This window comes from Paralichthys olivaceus, chromosome 22 (assembly GCF_024713975.1).
Source record: "Paralichthys olivaceus isolate ysfri-2021 chromosome 22, ASM2471397v2, whole genome shotgun sequence".
NCBI lineage: Eukaryota > Metazoa > Chordata > Actinopteri > Pleuronectiformes > Paralichthyidae > Paralichthys > Paralichthys olivaceus.
In genome coordinates, this window is record NC_091114.1 from 11,262,482 (window position 1) to 11,285,009 (window position 22,528).

Here is a 22,528-nt window from a genome sequence, read left to right on the forward strand (position 1 = left end):
ATTTGAATCTTCTGGGAAAGACGTGACTCCTTCCAAAGCCACCAAAGAGCAGATGGACACTCGACTTCAAGGGAGAATGAAAACCTCTTGACTGTTGATCTTGGCTTAGTGGCGAGAGGTATCTTTGCTCAGACATGGTTTCGCACTTAAATCTAACTCCTGTGTGTGCCAGGGAAGGGTTGGAGAATTGTGAAAGCACATGAACCTCAATCTATCGCTTTCAGAGGGTGAAGCAGCTGGAAAAACAGAGTATGAGGTATGGGGAGGAGTGTTTTATTTTGACAGAGGCAAACTGGGTGGCTGGCTGAAATTGCTTTCTTTGTTTCCGTAAGAAGTTCATAACAACTTCACCAAAAGTTCACTATCAGCAGGTAACTCCTGGTCATTTTGGAAGAACCTCCTGCACTTAACTTTTTTGCTAGATCCTTTCCCAAATTCAGGGTAGTAAATATCAGTTGCTTTTGTCATTCAGGATTTTTGCAAGTTAAAGTTGAAATATACCTAAAATAAAACCTTGTTAATAAAGTTTATGATCATTATTACTTTTGCAATATCCCTTAAACGTTTTGACATTATGTGGTTACCTTCCTGTATATTCATATCAAGGTATTAATCTGTGTTACTGTTTTTAATTTCAGCCTCACTGTTTCGTACTCTCTTGCAGCCTGGTAAGAGCTGTGACTGCTCATGCTAGACGGTGACAGGGGACAGACTTTAAAAAAACTATTTGGGTTCTCGTTATATTTGCCCATTAGCCCATTTCTACCAAAAAAGTCAATAACTGTTAGTGAGATGGGGAAGTCAAGTGAAAACAACATCTCGTTTTGAAAGGTCATACAGGCAGAAAAGAGGGCTCATGATCCCAGAGCAGTTCATCTTCACCAACGTCACAAGGGCTTTCACCAAAGCCTTAATTTCTTGAGGAGGTGAGTCAAAGCCAATTACAGTTTGTTATGTACTGTGTGCTTAAAGGTGCCTACAGCAGATTTGGAAATCATGTTCAACTCTTGACTTTTTGCACACTCACATGCTGCAGATTTAATTTATCATGAAAATGGAGAATTAAGTGAAAGCTTTTAGTTCTTAATTTTAAATAAATTAAATAAAAACGACTTTAAACATGTTTTTCATAATGCATTGCTGAGTGCAAATAAGTACAAAAAGTGAAGAGGTCTGAATACTTTCCAAAACTACTAAAAATATTTCCATTGAGTAATTTGGGTTAGGGTTGAGAAATTATTCATTTAATTTGCAGGAATTCTCCTTGTGCTCCCTTCACACCAATAAAACTATCAGTCCGCGAGTCAACAGCTATCTCATTTCTGAGCCTGGCCTTTCCATGGCTTGACATTTATCCTGCACTTGATTGGTTGAAGGAGAGGAAGTACTCTAGCCTCTTATGCACTCCCTACCTATCCCCTGTTCTCCTTGTCTCATTCAATTAAGGACTCTACCCTCAGGGCTGCAGAGAAAGAGCTCTAAGGCTTTAAAGCATCTCGCATTGCCTCACAAAGGCCACAAATTCAGATTTCATGGCTTTTCTACTTGAATGAAAAGGCAGTAGAAGGTGCTACACTGCTGAACTCACATGATGTCTGCAGAGAAAATGTTTAACATTAGTTAGTTTTCACTTTAAATTAAAAAAAATGAAATACACTCAGAGCAAAATGTTTCCTATGATTCTTAACAAGCCTAATCAAGTAATAATCAACGGAGTCGGTCTCTCTAATCAGCCCTGAGGCATGTGGAATAAACTTGTTAGCATGGGGTTTCCATGAAAAGATGGATGTGAAAAAAGAAAAGTCTTATCAGAAAAACATTTAAACCTAAACGTAATCTCCATGAGGTGCCACGTGTTATATTATGCTTGCTGTGGCATTCTTTCCTTCTGCTACTAGTCCTTAAAAGACTTTACACATACAGTGTACCTTGATTCATAACCACTTCCAGTCACTGGCTTTAACCAACACGAGTAATCATCATAATTCAAATTCGAGACCCGCCGCCACCGACTACATATAGAACTTGGGCAGGGGGAGGTTGTTGTTGGTACTTTTGGTTTTCGTCATTGCATTTCAGCTCAATGATTTTAGGTTGTTACTTGTCACCTCAGCAGGTTAGATATAGATCTTTTATCAAAAGAATGAATCCTAGAACATAAACACAGTGTCAGTATCAATATTTCAATATTGATGGCCTGAACAAAAGGGAACAGAAGCAAAATGCTCAAACTAATCCTCATCTTTGGTAGTGTCGTGCATGACTTGCAAAGAATTCCTACATTTAAAAATCAAACACTTAATGACTTGTACAGCGTAATTTATTTGATATTCTGTTATTGAAAACCTCAGTCTTCCATTCGTTACCCTACTCCGAAGGGCAGAAATGATGGGATGTTGATTTTTCATCCTTTAGTGGTTGTTGATGTGATTGTTGATTCATGGGAGGGTCTGATAGCCCTGACCATGAATATATATTGCCAGTTTGAATCAATTAACAGACCTTGAACCCAATATACACCGCCAAATTTTCAGTGACGCAACAGTTATCAAACTCTAATTTAGCTGCTGGAAAAGTCACAGCGATACTAATGCAGGCGCCAGGCGAGCGAGTCTAAGATCTATTAAGCTTCACTTTCTGAGTGTTTTATATTATCATCACAGTGAGCTATTGTTGCAAGGGGAATTCAATTTGTGGAGCGACTCTGTTGCCTTTCAGGAATGGTGAAGAGGAGCACATGTACCCACTCGTGCTTTGTCTGTGCTTGCTGAAGTGATTCGAGCAAGAGGCTCACTCTATGTGAGCGGAGTATTGAGATATCAGCGGGATGGCGGTGATTCATTATTTCAGTTTTATGCAGCATCAGACATTACTTACACAGATGGTTTAGACAATCCACTGATGTATGGCACTGCTGAGTCGCACACAGCTCAGTGAACCCAGAAGCGTCGCTACAATGCAGTTGGTCTTGTTTGCATTACTCTCTGTTCCTGCCCACAGCGAAAGAATAATGTCAGCGTACGACATCGACCACCCACCTCAGACACTTCAATTTTCAATTATTTTATGCAAATCGTGTAGCTTCTTGCAAACGTGAATCTCTCGCTGCAATGAGTAGGTCAAGGGCTTTAAAAGAAGATTTAGTGTGATTACATTTGGTGATTTAAACGCATTCTTACAAAGTTAGTTGCTTGACGATTACAGCAGCATTGAATCGCGTGTCTACGTCACATTTGAAACCTCGTTGGTATTTCTGTAAGGTTCTTTCAGCTGGAATTTCTCAAATCTCTTGTGTAGATGATTGAGTTTTGGGGGTTATTTCTGTTTATGCTTGTGTGCCTATTGTGACAAGTTTAATTTATATCCACAGAGACCTTGAACTTTGAGAAGAGGCTTGTGTTTTACATTTATCAAACCATAAAAGTTTTTGCATACAGAGCCACTTCTAAACTGCTGACAAATCTCATCGTTTGAAGTGAGCGGCAGAGAGTTTCGAGCAAGCACAGTCAGCCCATTATAATCAACAAGTGCATTAATATTAATCTAAACCTGTTATCTGCTGTGATGCTGCGGGTCGAGGGGAAGCCAATTGTACTGAAACTCTTCATCTTTCTAGTGGGTCTGCAAAAATCTACTGCTGGTCCTCATCGGTTAAAGGATCTGTGATTAAGGGTCACGACATTATCTTTAGCAGATGTATGAACGGCATTAAACTCGAACTGATGAAGGCAGCAAGCTCCTGCTCCCACGGCAACTTAACAAGGGGGCTTCTTAGTCATTTTTTTATTCAATAGGTCTAAGAGAGGTACACAAAAGGAGGTGTCTCGCCCATTTATACAAGGAGAATACACTTTGCAGGTAAAAATGAAAACTGGTTCCATCTGATTTGCTTGAATGGTAAATTCTGCTTACAAATTAAACCGACACCTGTATTTATAGAAACGTATCTTCATCACACCACTAGCACTTATTGCTGCACTTGCTCTCGCTCAGGAAGTGAAAACCTTCTGACCACAAGCTTAACTGCACTCGCACCATCTTCAACCCATCTTTCTGCTCCATCTGACTTGTAGATAATCTGAGGATGATATCATGGGATTCTGATTTGGGTTAAATCTCATCTCATGGCCACTGGATTGAAGTGAGGAAACACTGATGTTTAAGTCCAAAAGTCCAGTCATGGGTTATAGTGACTGGTGCACGATGCAGTGACCGGAATTCAAATGGAATTAGTTCAAAGTTTATAGTAATGAGGTACATTTAAAAGGTTTATAAGGTACTTGGTTGTTACCTCTGCCAAGTAGGATGTTTTCGCCCGTTTATTGATGTTTTGGTTGGCCGGTCTATCTGTCAGCAGGATAACACAGAACCTAATGTTCAGATTTCCACGAAAAATGGTGGAAGAAAAAAACCAAAACATTAATATTGATCCAGACGGGGCCGAGCCGGGATTTGTTTTTTTTCCACTTTCTTATTAATTTTTCTCAGTTTCTCAGGGAAAAAAATCATGGATCTTGATGAAAAACAGAGTTATTTAATATGAAATGACTGCATGCGTTTATAAAATGCTGGAAAATGTATCTCAGTTCTGTGGCAGCCTTTGTTATTTTTGGTTAATACAAAGGCTTGTAAGGCGGATTTCTTTTACTCTGTAGTGAATCCACATTTCCATTGCTTTCACAAAGGCAGCTATTCAGTGAGCACTTTGTCCACTGCTCTGCTCCCATGCTGCACACACCTTAAGATTAGTTACATGAACCTTTCAGAAGGTCATGACGGCAAAGCGGCCGTGGCATATGGTAAATGTCTGAAAGAAAAACAAAGCTGTGCCTGATCAATTATTCATTGGGTATTGCTTATAATTTCTAAGAAAAATACAAAGTTGAGCATTGCTTTGCTTACAGTAGCTCATGATACACTATGAGTTAAAAATTCCTTACTCTACTTGCATATAATCTTTGACAAATCATTATGATAATGTAATCGTGTATTGATCTTCAAAGCATTTTGGCACAACTCCCACAGCAATGAGGTCAGAATCTCGCTCAAGGACACTGGAGCAGAGGCAGATACTCGTTTAAAAATGAAATGAAAATGATGTGAAAGTATCACATATTCCGAGGGTCAACGAGGAAGCAGTGTTTCTAATTAAGAACATGTGATGTGCAGCAAATTACTGGAGAAAATACACACACGGGGAACATGAGAGTGTCGTGTTGTTACCACACACACTGATGCCCGAGGGGTCCCCGCAACTCCTTAATTTACTCTGTTACTCATATATCATGAATAACACTTCTGCAAAAAGGACAATTTGTATCCCATTAAATTAGTGTATGCATTATACACGGATAATCACAGCCGGCTTAATCTCTTGAATTTAGACTCCAGGGGAAAAAAGGAGGAAGAAGAACTCATATTTGTCAAAGCCTAGTCAGCCTGAACAGATGTCCTTGAAAATAATGAGTGGGAATGGCGAGTATGAACAACTATTAATATGCATCCAAATAAGAAACCTATTGAATGTCTATACAACCGAGGTTCCATTCAAAGCAATATACATGTGCCAGGTTTGATTAAACATATTGTGTACACATTAGCCAAGGTTAAGCAAACAAGACAGAGATTTACATGAATATCAACTATAAAGCTAAATGTCACAGTCAAATATTTGCAGCAGCTGTCTCGGTGGCTAACGACAGAGATTAACCTGACAAACTACAAAAGGCTTAAATTAACAGTAATATCACACACACATTATTGTATTTTATCTTATTTAACATAGGTTTGTGAGACCAAAATAAAAAGTTACAACATAGCTCCAAAAAGTTTTTTTTTTCTTCAAATTTTATCACCAGCCACCACTGGAAACAGCAACCATATTACTGCGATATAGTTAAGACCTTCTGTTGTGATAGATAATTTCGTATGATAATTAGCACAGCGAAGGAAGTTATGTTTGTGCCCATGTCTATTGTTCGTCAGAAGGATTATGCAACTACTGGCCAGATTTCCCCAAAACGTGGTGAAAGGATGAGACATTGGTCAAGAACAGATTCAATTTCTGTGAAAATTGTGGAATTTTGTGACATTATTTGTTGACAAGTTCACCAATTTCCCCAAAAATAATCATGGACCTTGAAAATAATCAGGCATATTTAGAGGACTAATACACATGAGTGTGTACAATTTGGTGCTGCTTGATTGAATTTTGGGCATTGGCAGAGACTGAAAAATATTCAATGTCATCCATCGTTGCATGGAAATTACTGTGTAATCCTGCTGACAAACAAGCAAACTAACATAAAGAAAAACACACATTACATACATAATCTGTTTAGTCCTTTATCCAGGATATTAAATATGTAAATATCTAAAAAGGTCTGTGCTCACTGATACAACTTTGTCGACTAAATGGATAGATACCACAGTATAAAGGATTTTGACGCTCAGTCATGATATATAGCATCATATTATTCAACTCTACTTGTCATCAAGCTTCATTTTTTTGTGTAACTGTCACTTTAATAGAGCCATTACTCAAAATAAAATCAAACTGTATGCGTTTACAAAATTATCATTTCATTTTCAGCTGAACAACATGCCACTAAACACACTCCATAGACCCATACTGTGAATTCTTAAGCTTTCAAATAGGTGGACTGAAGTAAGAAGCCTCTACTGATGAATCATACCCATCACTGCAGCTAAATAAGTTCAATATGTCAGTGTCTAGTATCAACCTTGACACATGATGGATGACTGTTCACTGCTGGGCTGACACTGTGTGTGACTGAGTGAAGATTAAACCATTAATGAGAAGGGGACTTCTTCTTTTATTCAGTCTCTGAGCTCTTCTGGAATCACATAATGGAAAATTAGAGGCTGTTCACATCTTCCCTCTATTGAGAAGAACCACAAAAGGTCCACAGCTGTTTTGTGAAGGGCTTTAATGAAGCAGAGCTGCAATTGAAATATATTAAAAATTTGCATAAATTATGGGCACACAACTCATCCCTGATTTTACAGTTGCAACCTCTGGTGGTGCAAAGTATTCTACCGTATTCTCTGAAATATTTCTGCTCGGCTGAGACCCACAACTCTTCCTTGGGGAAAAAGGCTCTATGACCAGATCTCTCCATCATTTTTAACCAAACCACGGTCACACCTGCTGTACTGCATTTACCAGACCCTCAATTTGTCTGATAGCACCTCACACTCTACTGAGTCCAATCTTACTCTCATCCAAATAGCTGCAGCCTTCCTGCAATCTCCAGCATGAATATGTCCCAGCATGACTATTTGTGTCCAATTTGAAGAAGTGATCCTCCAGATACTGCACTATGAAATGCACAACCTGCTCAAAATATCACTCTTCCTCTTCCCAAATAAATCAGACCTGCAGATCGCATTCAAATAATTTACATTTTTGCTGATTTCTCTCTGTTAAATTATTGATTGTCTCAGCTTTTAGTAATTATATCAGCAGTGTGTTGGCAATAATATAAGTGAGAAAAAGCCTTATAGTTACAATTACATTTTTAAAGAGGCCATTCTGAAGGACAAGGCCAAATGATTGGATAGAAAAATAAAAAAATTAAAATTATGAAAGCTGGACAAGCCTTGGGGGAAGCTTTGTGCTTCACCCTGACTGACACCCTCCAGTCTGTGATTCAGAGCCTGGTTAGCCCTGGAGAATCATCACTGAGAATCATTACAACTTTCTATGGAACAAGTTAGACACTGGACTCTTGGTAAGTCAGAGCCAAGCATTGATGCAAGTCTTGATTATTAGTGACCCACAAGGCTCATTAAAAAGAGCCATCAAAGCAAAGCGCCATACTGCACCCATGCAATGATGCATTAATTCACCCATCGCTTATTTGTTTTATTGGCTGCGAGGCAGGCGGCTCGTTGATCATTATGACTGGGTTCATTACTGAAGCACGGTGCACTGTACTCACAGTCATCTTTAAATTATGGATGTTTTTATAAACTAGAATTGTAATGGACAACTGAGATGAATAAGTAAAAGTCCTGGTCCCAAGGGAGATTGTGGTAGTGCAAATATTTCTTTGCTGGAGGAAGCAAGTCAACTCAATTATGTGTGTGTGCTTTGGATGATTTGGTCCATTCCCAATCCTACTGCTTCATTCATTAAATGTCCTGTTTAACAGTTTTAAATCATGAGACGAAAACAAATCAGACGATAAATGGGCGACGGTGAAAGGTTACTTTAAAGTGCAAACATGCACACAATGATAGACACGATCATTACAGCATCTGTTCATATGAACAGAGTTAAGGAGACTCTACTTCTATAATGTAGAACAGCATTTATTTTATCACTTCTCTCAGAGGAGTCATGAAACTTATACTGCACCTGTATCGCTTTAATCAAAAGTAGTGTGGTTCCAGTTTTGTGAGCATTAGCAGGTAAAAAAATTAACTACAGGTTTTGTTGTGTTAATGAGGTTTAAAATGTAGATCCTGCTCCAGTTATGAGACTATTCTGCCCGAGGGTGAAAAATATTGCAGTTGTTGTAACTGAAAACTAAATGATCAGATAGTAAAAGTACACCTTCAGAAACTGGATAACATCAAACTGAAACATGTGGGGAGACAGAACAATCTACAACAGTCGTAGATGGAATTTATATAATAGCAAGTTTCATAAAATGCTTCAATCCTGATTCAGATACTTGAACTTTGCGTATAAGGTATTTTGACAGCTGTATGCTACTAACCTTGCATAGAAGAGAAGATCACTATCCGAGTTGTACGGTCTGGCTCAAGTTAAACCCTTTGAAAAACAAATACAGAGAATGAATGACATAGAACTTCTTTAATTATCTGGTTTGACAGTCACAACTGAAAAAGAACACATATACATAAATCTAAGAGAATGCAACAATTACCCTCTTTTAATAGCTCGACACTGAAGTCATGTACTCATTAGACGCCGCCGTTTTACTATTGAGACTTTCCAGCGTGAATTATTACCAAATCGCTGACATTATGGCTGACGCTAAACTACAGGAAAATGCTTCTCCTTTGGCCTCAAAAAACCGAGCTTGCCAGAAGCAGGACAGCGTAACTGCTGGTTTAGAGCAGCAAAGCAAAAGTCATTTCCAGTAAAAGAAAATTACAGTTTTATCTGGGTGAAACTTGAACTAGGTATTTGATCGATGCGTAAAGTTGCATACTCACAGATGAACAACCCGGTATTTCTGGCAGTATCAAGGCAATACTATGATCAGTGTCTGAACATCTCTAAAACTCACTGGACTTACAATGCAACCAGTCCCATCACTTTTACAGACCTTTCTGACTGACTGTTTCCCTGATGTGAATTTAAGTGTCAGAGTCAACACCTTTGAATGTCAGGGTTAGTGATAATGTTAGTGTTGTGTTTATTATCAGTACAATCTCATGTGTCTTGAGCCTGGGCTGAACACATAAAACACACTATACAAGAGATAAAACATGATGCTTACATCTTTTGAAATCCTCCTTATGGAACCGGTGTTCATGTGTGTGTTGTGCGTTGGCGTTCAAAAGATGGGGTCAGGAGGCAACACAGGGTCAGCGATCTTTACAGGCATCACCTGTTGGTTGAACACAAGACAAAAAAAGATACTATAAGATATGATAATACTTTATTGATCAACACACACCAGGGAAGAGCTGTGTGTGTGTGTGTGTGTGTGTGTGTGTGTGTGTGTGTGTGTGTGTGTCCAGTCCCTCCAACACAGTCACATATAAACAGCTGAAATGGCACAAACACATTATTCATTTTAGCAATATGAAGGAAAATAATTAGATCATCGGCTGACATCATATTAAACATGAATCCCCAGACAGCACGTGAGCAGTAAGAAAAACACACACATGAACATTCACGAGATCACAACACAAACTCATCTGTGTATCTGTGTGTGTGTGTGTGTGTGTGTGTGTGTGTGTGTGTGTGTGTGTGTGTGTGTGTGTGACATCAGGTTCATAGTCAGGTGCCTTCACAACATAAAGATATTCAGTATAAACAGTAGCAACACGCGACTAACTTTAAGCTAGCTCAACGCATAGACTGTATATAAAGAGGCTAAACGTTAGTCCGCTAACACGTATACGTACGACTCGTCTATAACCAAACATTACGCGATCAAACCTTCAGTAAACTCTCACTGGACGTAACTGAGTTAATGTGAAAGCACAGCAACAACACCACGCATCCTTTACACACCGCAAACTACTTTAGAAGACGTGTTTACCGGAGACACGCACTTCACGCAGCTCACCTGCTGCCTGCTGCACCGGAGAGGGGGGCGTTACCCTGCGCATGCGTGGACGAGGCCACGATGCAGAGCGTCGCAGGTAGGTCAGGGTCAAAGTTCATTCAGGTGCAGGGGAACTAACGTGCGTGATGTGGGTTTGTGACACGACACAATGGCTCACTGCAGTGACCCCACATCCAAAGATTTTTTTATTTAATCCAAAGTACAAATATTATTCCCTAATCATTAAAAATATAAAATATAAAAAAAACAGCCTTAGGTTATCCTGAAGTGTAAATCACAAAGCCAATATGAAAACACAACAGAAAAGAAGACGACAATAATCCTGCTGACAAACAAACAGACAGGAGCACAAACAAGAGCTTAAAATTGCTCGTGTATGACTTGTTAGAAGAAAAATAGACTTTGTGTTGAAGCTAATTTTGCAGTATAGCTCTAACGCATGTGCTTTGCAGTGACAGGCCTTCAGAAGTGTTGACAGTAAGTGCAGCAGCTGCCCCTACAAACTGACGTGAACGTGTCATGGCACTAACAGCACATTGTGTCTGCTGTCACTTACTATTTGTTGATATCGGCTGCAGCACGACACACGGTGCATCTCTGACTACACGACAACAGAAGGTGGAAATCCAAACTCCATTCTACACGCACACATGTGACTCTCCTGCTCCTCCGCAGCGCACACCGCTACTTGAAATTCAGAGACGAACAGTTGTGGTGCACTTAATGTGAGTGATGACTGTGTTGGGTCGGCGGCTAATGGAAGCAGTAAATTCTCAGCAGTAAATGTACGATCCCATAGGGCTGACTAAGAGGAAACATATTTCATAAACATTTACTGCATCATTAATACAACAGAGATGATCTACAAATATGTTGACAGAATACCAGCGGCTTTTAAATGACGCACTCAGAACCTTTATATAAAAATTAGACCATAATCTGTCAAGTATGTTTTATCTGTTATACTCTTATTACACCTTAGTCTTTAAGTCATGGAAAGTTATTAGATTTGATATTAAAGGTATAAATCAGGTATTAAGTTAGGAAAGCGGTCAGCTAATTTATTATAGGAGGGATATTTCAATGTCTTACAAGGCTTATACCACCCATTTCATATGCTACCAGGTCTTTAAATGGATTTTATCAGGTGGGTGAATGTGTGGGTCAACATAACATTAGCAACAGCTGTTTATCTCCTGTTTAGAAAGTATTTCACAAGCGTTCCATCACTTTGCCAATGGACGGTGATACCTTAACCCAAGCCTAAAGACATTTTAATCAAACCATGTGTCTCGCTAAGGGTTACCTCCACCACAGATGATGTTTTGATCTGCGTTTATTTGTTAATTATTACGCTGGAAACTTCTCAACTGATTTCCATGAAATTCTGTGGCAGGGCAGGAAATGAACCAAGGGGGAACCCTTTCAGTTTTGGTGCATATCCAGATCGGCCAACAGATTTGTTTTCACTTTCTTAAACATTGTGAGATTTGGTTTTCAACACATTTGTTGATTTCTCAGTGAATAATTAATGAATCTTGTTAAAAAAAAAAAAAAAAAGGGCATGTTTATGAGACTGAAATTCATGAAAAATAAAAATCTAGATTGAGTGAATGAGGTTTCATAAGGTTGCTGAGTGCTATTGCGACTGGTGACATTCAAAAGAAGGGATAATCAAAAGTTCCAGTAAAATTTAAAAGCTATTAAGTATTAAATGGGCTGAACAACAGACAAAAAAGTGTTAGTCTCTTTTCGTGCTTGGGTTCTAACATACTATGTAGTTATAGTTGATGACTACTTGAGTCAATGGAGCAAAGGAATTCGCTCTCGAGGCTTGATTGGTATTCACTTGTCATGAACCTAACCATTCTCATGTTTTAAAATTATTTGATTTTTTATGTACGTCTATTTGTTTGTGGTTCTTTGAATAAAACATCCCTCTACTTTATGAAAGCAGCACAGTAATAAAAGGCTAAACACTTCCTGACAAAGCTCATATGTTTTCAAAGATATTGTGCATAAATTTGAATCTTGGGCATTAAAGATGAAATAATACTAAAATAATATTACGTTTTGTGACTTTGAGGCAGAGTAGATTTTGTCGGAGTCGTACACTTTCTTTGGGGGGATGAAAATTACTGAGAGCCCTCCTCAAACACTCTAGTCACCAGTAGAGTACCATTACATTTGTGACAATCCTCCCTGGATTGTGCTGTTCTCTTGGCGTCAGTGAACAAACTGACAAACGGTGCCATTAAACCTAAGTGACTCGGGAGAATGAGTGACCCATGTGATTGGAAGGGCTGGTCTGTTTCAACCCTAATTAAACCGTATCACGCAGCAGCACTGACTCTAACACAACAAATGAAAACATACGGTGCGGAATGTGATAATTATCGACATATTAGAGGAAGCTGAGATGATTTGTGTTTGGTTCAGATTGATGCATTGAGTCTGGAGCATCTCCGTGGACCAGACATGCAGACATGACACATTTTATAATTTTGAAGATGACTTACTTCTTCCAAAAGTCAGATTTAAACATTAAGCTGAGCGCAGTAAAATTTAATAAGCTGTTATTTGCTCAGACATGAACCTTTAACATTTAAAGAACACAAAAGGAGTCAGATGCGTTCACAACAACAGGACAGTTTCGAGAACATTCAGGTGAAATCACAGTGCGACAGAGAGTCGGCTCTTATCATCAAAAGCTCACAAATGTCATTGTCTTTCCATCATCGGCATCCTCTATGAGTATGACTCTTCTTATTCTGTCGCATGTTAGAAACGCCATCAACAGACCCACTACTCACTGTGAATTCCCTGGAAATATTCCTGCTGTATTTTTACTTTTTCGGATATTTGCGCTCTCTATAGAACCCCTCTGGAAAATGTCCAGACTTCAGTGCATGTCTAAAAGCAGCTTCACTCGGACACAGAGGGAAGATTTGGAATTTCTATTTTCGCGTAAGACTAAACCGTCTTATTGCCAACTGTCTGCCTAAAGGAGGAACTGCCAGAGCCGCTGACTGGTCTTAAAACGCAGATGGCCGATGCTTCATGCTCCACATGAGCCAAAAAGGGGCTTTTTATCCCTAATTCCAGTGCATTAACATGGTCAAAATTAATCTCCTTACAACAAACATGTAAATTAACAAATTATTACCTGCAAATAAATGTCTAATTAGCATTGCGAGGCTTGCTTCCCATAATGATGGGGGAACAAAAGGGTTCACGCTGGGCTTCTGCTCACTCTACTCTCCCCCTCGCAGTTTCTTGTCATGCTTGACAAGTGCCTTTTGTTCTTATTTAACAATATACCACTCACTCCTCCGCAGACGCTGCTTGTTCACCCAGCTCTCCCCGACTGGCTGCTTGGAGCGGACGTACAGTTAACCTCACCGACCACTTGTCGTAATGACAGTGGACGAGTGTAAATAAGATTTTCTGAGTACATGTGCCGCATCCAGATGCACAGAGAGAGATCTTACAATAACCACGTGAAGTAAAGATTTTAGGACTGCGACAACTTTCACAACTGATTCTATCTACAGCAGCAGCAAAGTCACAATGACAGGCAGCCATTATAATAAAATCTGGTCAGAAAGACCTTGAAATGTGACTGTGAAAGCAAATCATACCAACAGTTTGATATCTTTTGGCACAACTTTTATGGTAATCTGTCTTGCAGCTCTTTTGTGTGTGTGTGTGCGTACGATTGGCTGACTGCACAGAATGCACCCTCCATCAACATGAGTCAGGTTTAACATCTGAGCACCATGCGCTGCCATCCAGTGTGAAAACTACAGAGTAAGTGAGAAAAACAAGTGTTGAGAAATTGTCAGACTTCTGTCTCTCCAAGAAGCAACTGAGACTGATATATAATTCAAAGTGACACATAAGAGCCGACGTTTGAAAAGCACAAGAAACAACATTAATCCAACCGAAGACTGGAAGAGAGAAAGTGAAGCATAAAAAAAACATGACAGCCACTTCTCACAGTAACTACACACAGCAGTAATTACAGGTGAAGGCGGAGGCATCATTTCCCATCTTCCCTGAGTTCTTTATACAAACATGGATCGTCTCTGATGGATTCCACCTCTGGCACACTCAACACATCTTAGACCCTGCGGATCACCTGATTACCACCCTCTCCTCTTCTTCTCCTCTTCCTCTCACCTATTGTGGGCAAACATTTTGTTTTTGTTGACATTTCACAAGAACACAGAGCCCATGGATACGCCGAGCGGAGCTTTCGATCAATAATTAAGTTATACACATCAGAAAACAAGTTAGCTGTTACAATATTTATACAGATGCTGACAGTGTGAGTACACTCAGATGATGGAGAGGAGTTATCGTGAGTGTGACGATAAAGACATTGGATTTAAACTAAATCTGAAATCCTTTGGCGATGGTGGAATAGTGGACTTGAACTTGGACCTGCAGGTGTGAAGCTGCAGTCACTGTGTGGAAGGTGCACAGAGGCAGGCTCGTCACTGGGAGGTCACAGGTTCAATTCCCCCGATGAGCCATCAGGACGAGGTGAGACAATCATTTTCTCGAATCCCTCTGCAACAGATACGGAGCAAATGAAAGACGCTAAGAAACAATTTCAGTCAGCTGCACAACTGCAAAGTGAATTTTAAGGCTTTAGCCCAAAAGGCTTCATTGTACAGTCGGATAATGTTTGACACACTTTCAAAAGGCCCCTCGATTTTGATTTTAAAATACTCCACAAGAGAGGATGCTATTTGGTACATGACAGTGCAGAGACACAACAGCATTTCACAGATGAAGAGCCCAGCAGGTGACTTTCCAGGTCGGAGGGTGTTCACAACAGGAAATACCAAGAACATGCATTCAAAATGAAGTGAACTCACTCACTCAGACATTTACCTGCTCACTCTGACATCTTACCAGCGACTTCTACTTCTACAAACTACAATGAAGCTACATCGATTCTTTGTGCTATGAAGATTATGAGCTATGAAGATTATGTGTCTACTTCAGTGTCACTTCGATTAAATTTAAAAAATGATTAGAACTCTCCCAGAGATTAAAGATTTTTTTTAAATATTTTAATATGTCTCATGTGATTAAAAATTCTCTATCAAGAACAAAAAGCAGAGCACAAACATTTGATCAAGGGCATGAGCTTTGATTCAAAAAATAAATTAACTTTTTTGAAACGTGAAGATTAAACTACAGTTATAATTTGTTGAGTGGAGCACGACTTCATATTATAGAAGAAAGTATTTGATAACATGAAATCCAATAATTCCATCTTTGTCACATCACCAGAAGCTGAGGTCAAGGGAATATACATTTCTGGAGGATTTTCTAGGATCACGTTTGCTATATTATTTTCTCAAATTCACCTCAGTCCTCACACACCCTTGAACGAAAACCTAACATCTAAGTGATCCTGCATCAGCACTTTACAAACGCAAAGCAATAACCACCACAGAATTTTATTGTACTTTGTATTGAGTGTGTTTTTAAGCACCGGACATCCTATTCTAGCTGCAATATCGTTTTTTCATTTCATTTTATTCTGTATTTTACATCCACAGATGTTATGTTTTTATGGGGAGGGGGTTATGTGTTTTGTTTCTTGTGTGGCAATAAAGTATTAACTCTTGAATCTGTTCAGACAGACCGGCCAGGGTTGAGAAAGATAATCCACTGAAGTAAAAGCCAAGTTATTTAAGGGAATAATTTGCTTTAGTGTATGTGTATGTAGACTTTAAAGATGCTGGGCTCCTTTACTTAGCGTTCACACACACACACTTGACCACAGCAGCTCTTTACTGTCTCTGTTTCTTGCTGGAAAACTATATCCTCCATCTTTATGCTATGGAATGCATCTGTGCACATTTGCACATTTAGGACAAACTGTAAATAAAACCTGTTCATTAGCAAAACATCCTCTTCCTCTCTGCTCTGTAGTTCTTGGGAAAATCCTTTCAGCCAACCACTAAACATGAAAATTTCTGTTTATGCAACATCAGGTGCAAATTACACCTTTTTGTACTGTTCGTCCAAGTCAGGGGTGTTTGAACAGTGTACAAGCAGTCAGTTGCCTGGGGTCCCGATCTCAGAGGGGGGCCCCCAGAGAACAACTGATTAGTCCACAACGACAATTTTATGTGAACCCCCTAAACACATATGATCAGCTTTAAACAGGAAACTACAACAAAACCATTTACCCACTAATGAGGACCTGTGCATTTGGTATGCTGCCAAAAGCTTCATGATTATAAACTTTACTTATTATTATACACTTTCAGGGATTGGGCCCCCAGGTCCATTTTGCCTGGGCCCCCAAGGTCCCCTTGAATTGCTCCTGATGTTTCGCCTGGATTACTGCATGTGGTGAGCGCATGTGTGTGGATGTCTGGGGCAGCGGACTGTTAGAAATCCAATGCTTCATCTATACCTGGTGTCTGTGGATGTGCAGCCTGACTCTCAGCTGACACATCTCAACCCAAACAAACTCACATGCTCCTCCCTCCCCCTGAAGACACACAACTCCAAAAATGAGGAGTAGGTGTGATGTGATGTGATTCTGAATTATGGCCAAGTCACAGACAATCTTTTGCAGCTTGTCGTAGTTTGGATACTGGGAACATTGGGCTGAATTGCAGGCTTGTCCCTGAGCTTATCACATTCCCACAATATCATAATAATGGTCCAGGCCGGGGGCGTGGCAGTGGTGGGGGAGTTTTATGAGAGCAACACATGGGGTCTCATCAGGAACCAGAGCGCACATGAGGGAGGCTGCGGCTGCACGGCACAACTCCTGGCACACATGGAGACGCACGATAAAATCATTTTGTTCTACACGGGAGATTCTATATTATTCATCTAAGTATCTTAATTGATCTTGGTGAGCAGGATGTAGATCACAGCCTCAGATTCTGGTAAATGGGGGTCCTTTCATGCGCGCGTATCCATGTCGTCAGATTTGTAAATTGGCCGCGGTGCCGCGCGTTTTTCGTGGACTCTCCAGCCTTTATTGAGGGAACGAATGTGAATCCATGCGCACATCCAACCACTACAGGATTTATTCACATGTAAAGTGCTCATAGTCGGGATGGATTCCCTTAACGCGAGCGGAATGGACGCGTTCACGGTGATCCATCTGAATTCCTCCTCCTGGAGCCTGGACAGTGGATATTCTCTGGCAGCGATCGCCGGCATCGCAGCGCTTGTAAGTTTCCTCATACTCTTCACCGTGGTTGGGAATATTCTGGTGGTTATTGCCGTGTTGACGAGCAGGGCACTGAAAGCCCCCCAGAACCTCTTTCTGGTGTCACTGGCCACCGCGGACATCCTGGTCGCCACTCTGGTGATGCCGTTCTCTCTGGCCAACGAGCTCATGGGCTACTGGTATTTTGGAAAAGTTTGGTGCGGTATTTATTTGGCTCTGGATGTTTTGTTCTGCACTTCGTCTATTGTGCATCTGTGCGCAATAAGCCTGGATCGGTACTGGTCCGTTACGCAGGCGGTAGAGTACAACCTGAAGCGGACTCCTAAACGCGTCAAGTGCATCATCTTGATCGTGTGGCTCATATCTGCGTCCATCTCATCTCCACCTCTTATTTCTATAGACAGCAACAACGATGTCAGCTCTCAGCCTCAGTGCGAGCTGAACGATGACACCTGGTACATCCTCTCCTCCAGCATCGCGTCCTTCTTTGCGCCATGCTTAATCATGGTCCTGGTCTACATCAGAATATACCAGGTGGCCAAAACCAGAACCAGGGCCATGTCGGGAAAAGATCCCAGGCCAGATGGTGCCACACAGACTGAGAACGGGCTGAGCAAAGCCACTTCCCCTTTCCATGGCGAGAAGGAGAACGGCCACTGTCAGTGCCCGCCTACGCCCAGCCAGCGCACCGTCACCGTGGGCGCACAGACCGAGGATGCTGACATGGAGGAGAGCAGCTCCTCAGAGGGCAAAGGTCACAAGCCCCAGGACCAGGACTCCCAGAGAGCCAAGAGGCCCAGTCAAAAGAAGAGCCCTCTCACCAAACACTCCTCTCGCATTGCAAGAGTTAGCAACAAATCCATGGACCTCTTTGCCTCCAGGAGGAAACGTCGCCGGAGCTCCTTAGCCAGGAAAAAGGTCTCCCAAGCCAGGGAGAAGAGGTTTACATTTGTCCTGGCTGTGGTCATGGGGGTGTTTGTGGTGTGCTGGTTCCCCTTTTTCTTCAGCTACAGCCTGTACGGTGTGTGCAGGGACTCCTGTAAGATACCTGACCCGCTGTTTAAGTTCTTCTTCTGGATTGGCTACTGTAACAGCTCCCTGAACCCAGCCATCTACACCATCTTCAACCGGGACTTCAGGCGAGCATTCCAGAAGATCCTCTGCAAGTCGTGGAAAAAGTCCTTTTAGGTCGAACAGCAGAGCTGTTGCTATCTGACAATCTTAAAGGAGATATCAAAGTGAATATTAAAGAAGGAGAAGAACCTTGTTTTGTCTGTTACTGCCACTTGTTACTCACTGTTGAGTCTCATTGTCCTGTTGTAATTCAGCCATGGACGTGCACACTTTGCTCTACCTACAGTAGGTGTCTCCCAGAGCTTCAATGTGAAATATGTTTCCATTACAGCCTTTCCTTATCTGCTAAGTGAGCTCCACAGTTCTTTTTATTCTTGCTGTACTGTGCTGTCGCAAACTTTCCACAGCGTCCACAAAAGATAAACACGTGGCCGGATCTATCTGCTAGGAGGCCCTGAGGGCAAATATAAACAGTTGGGCCCCCTCAAACCCCCCTGAGTTTTTCCCTCCCTCTTTCTGCTAAGTGTGCATTTTATTTAGTTTTATTGGGCGATGAACATTACTTAGCCACAGATTTATTGTGTGTTCATTTGAGTTAAAATATTAATTAACAAAAATGGGAAAATTGAGGTTTTAAAACTTGATTTGACACAGGTGATGTTTTCATGACAGGGGCTTGGATCAAGAATAATCTTTCTAGGGCACAGGGCATTTTCCACTGTCTAGACAAGGGTTAGATGAAAAGATTGGTATTATTCAATGTCTGATTACCCTAGCTTAGCATAAAAACTGGAAACAAAGGGAAAAGGCTAGCCTCGCTCTCTCCAAAGGTGACAAAATCAGCCTCATATGATTTCTATAGCTCACTATTCGGCATGCTATCTCTAATTTGTTTAAACTTTACTAGAAAGAGTGAAAACATCAATCCCCTGGTTTAAAAGGTGCAAAAATGTTGGTCCTGGCTGAGACCAGTTGCTAGGCAATCAGTGTAATACCATCATTCAGAGGCACGTTGTCAGGACAAGCGAGGTTGACTTGTCAAAGCTAAAAATAGACATCAATCAAAACAACTCAGAAGTATAAATGACATCTCTCCTTATATCTCAGAACAGGACCTTTGCATCTATCTTATAATTTACTGCCCTCTTGTGGCAACAGTAGGTCTCTGGCCAATCCAACGCTATAATTCCCATCATGCTTGCGGCCGTGTCCCAGTGACAGAAGCTGGGATTTCTCACTTTGTGGAGGTTTGCACATGTGCATTGTGGGTAATCCAGGGATGTTTGACAAGTGACGAGAAGCTATTTTACTTTTCAACAAGTTGTGGAGCAGCTTTTGTGAGGAACACGTCAACAGACATATTTATTGAAATGAACCATGTAAAATATCCACTGTTCAGTTCAGTTATATCTTTATCCTCATGTGAATGAAGGTGTTGGATCTCTGTGTTTGCACATAAGAGGTGAAAGGTCACCACAAACCCCTGCCATCCTCCAGTCTTAATGCTAAGCTATCAGCCACAGATTCCCAGTGCACAGTACACAGGAGTGGTGCTGATCTTCTCTCTAACTCTCAGCAAGAAAGCTGAGAAGCATTTTCCCCAAAAATGTCAAATTATTCCTGAAGATGACATCATTTAGCCACACTGAAGCCCTCGTGGTGTCAGTGTTGTCCTTTAGTTTTTAATATTTGTGAGAATACATTTAATTCAAAGAGCACAAACCCATTCTCACGCAGTAAGTCTGGAGCCGGCAGTTGTTTTCCTTGTGTGTCGTTTGAATAACTTTAGTGGCCTGAAAGGCTTAAACTATCAGTATTTAATGAAATAAATATATAAGACAAGGTTCTTAAAGAAAAGTCTGAAAAATAATGGTTAAACCAAATATGTTTGTTATTCTCCTTCATGACCCCCTGATTTATCTCTTTGCAGGTCATTAGCACTGATTCAGTCAATAGAGTTAGATCATGTTTATTGTTTCCTTTCTGCCATGATGTTATCGACCTTTCACATTTTGGAGCATCTCTGCTGTAACCACAGTCTGAAACTGACTAATGGCGTAACAGCAGACTTACTTACCACAGTCTTGGTGTCTTGATCTAATATTGGACCTAAAAGCTTCAGGATTGCACAGTGAAGGGCTAACGCTCCAGACTATAAGCTAATTTTTTTTATCATGTGCTAAAGAGATATTATAACTACTGAGTATTTACGATCAAATGCATTTACTTTGTGTTTATTTTGAAAGAAACTACCTCTTTATTTGTGTGTTTATTTTTTGTTGGTTTTTGATTTATATTTTGCAAAGTGCAGTACACATCTTTCCTCTGCTTAAGCTGTATGCTGTCGTGCAAAAATAAAAGATGACAAAGTCCCATATGTAAGCAGTGTTGTGGTGTTACAACATGAAGCCTCACTGATATGCACATGTGCAATAAATGTTTTGTATATTATTTCAATCGTAAAACAGACACAGATACCAACAATTATATAAAGATGGCTGACACGACGGCTCCAAAGTGAAGCCAAAGCGTCTTGATTTCCCCCTGGTGGCTAGCTGCAGTAAAAGTCAGGAATCCCACCTGATCCATGTTGGTGGATGGGACGTAGATAAAACTAAAAAGTCAAAATCCACGTCAAATAAACTTTTGGCTTCTGTCATTTTACATTTATATTTATATTATATTCATTATCACACTGTTGTATCTTCAAGTGTTCATTTTCCCAGTAAGTTTTATTTTTTTCATCGATGCTATAAACAACAAGATTGACACACTGACTGGTGATTGGTGGAGCATGTTTATTTGCGTCTGCTAAGTGAGCACATTTCCTTCATAGAGAACAGAATAACTGAGTGGCGTCTGTCTGTAGATGTGGCAGATTTCATCAAATAAAATCTAACTCCTCATTTTACTTCTCAGCTGAAAGAGAAAATCCCCATCTATATGGATCAAGTGAGATTTTCACATTTGGTCTTAATGTTTACAGGTACGTCTGTCTGGTGACTACAAACCTCCCCATTATCTCAATCATCGGTCTTTACAGTGACAATGTGGTTGTAACAGGGAAATCAGCAAATATGACATAATAGGGTCAAATAAAAGCGTCCAGTCCTGTGTTGGACTGTGGCCATGCCGGTTTCAGGGCGCCGGTGCCCTTTTCAGCACAACACGTTTGATGTTGGTCCTGGCTGCCTCGTGATTTTAGTATTACCCCCGGAGCCCCGATGGACTGGAGAGAGGTGAAACTGAATTCCCCACACTCCAAACTCCTGTTGTTTTCCTCCTCACTCCTCTGCTGCAGACCGGGCGCCAGCAGCCAAACGCCATTTATGACTAGTAACAAGTCCATGTGCCGCTCATAGAACTACAGATAACAGCGTCCCAGCCTGTTTGACTGTTTGAATAAAGAGATCAAACAGTTCTGCTCCTCAGGAAAATGTTTACTGACAACTGCTTTTGAGTTAGATACACACCAGATCTATATGTGCACTCAGAGTTTTTATCTGAAAGGAAATGCTGTAACTGTCAAATGTTCCAATAAGCTCAAAGAAAATGATATGAACAAAGATTAAAACCTTCCAAAAAATACTCTTTATGTGGAGAATTTGGATATAAAGGATATAAAGGTTAAGGGAAAGGTTTGCTCGTTTTAAATGTGTATTGGGATATTTAGCCCATGTCCTGTAGCCCTACAACTGAAAATAATAATTTAAAAAAGATGGTGGTTAATGGTAAAAAGTATGAAGTTGGATAAGACATTAGCTGATGCCTGGCAGTAATATTTACCTTCAGATGAGTATTTGATATACAGTCATGCAGTCAGGTTTGCTGAAGCAGCATCAAAGCATCACGACTCCTAAATCTCCATTTCAACGTGTGATGAATTAGGCAATCGTGCATCGCAGTGTGGCTGTCGCACATGATGATGGAGAGCACC

General features: G+C 40.6%; 1 protein-coding gene and 1 long non-coding RNA gene across 4 annotated transcripts in view; one reads left to right on the plus strand and one right to left on the minus strand.

Annotated features, from left to right (window-relative positions):
* The window catches only part of LOC109634696 (uncharacterized), an 83,034-nt gene that overhangs the window by 12,185 nt on the left and 48,321 nt on the right, over positions 1–22,528 (minus strand). For all 3 annotated transcript variants that reach the window (XR_011239854.1, XR_011239855.1, XR_011239853.1), the window contains exons 8-10: positions 14,745–14,873; positions 9,498–9,608; positions 8,748–8,803 (exon numbers count right to left, since the gene is read on the minus strand). This is a non-coding gene — a long non-coding RNA (uncharacterized lncRNA). The remainder of the gene's footprint in view (positions 1–8,747; positions 8,804–9,497; positions 9,609–14,744; positions 14,874–22,528) is intronic.
* On the plus strand, positions 17,034–21,344 carry LOC109641432 (alpha-2 adrenergic receptor). Its single transcript, XM_069519072.1, has one exon. The coding sequence runs from the start codon at positions 17,401–17,403 to the stop codon at positions 18,703–18,705; it is 1,305 nt and encodes a 434-aa protein (XP_069375173.1). The 5' UTR covers positions 17,034–17,400; the 3' UTR covers positions 18,706–21,344.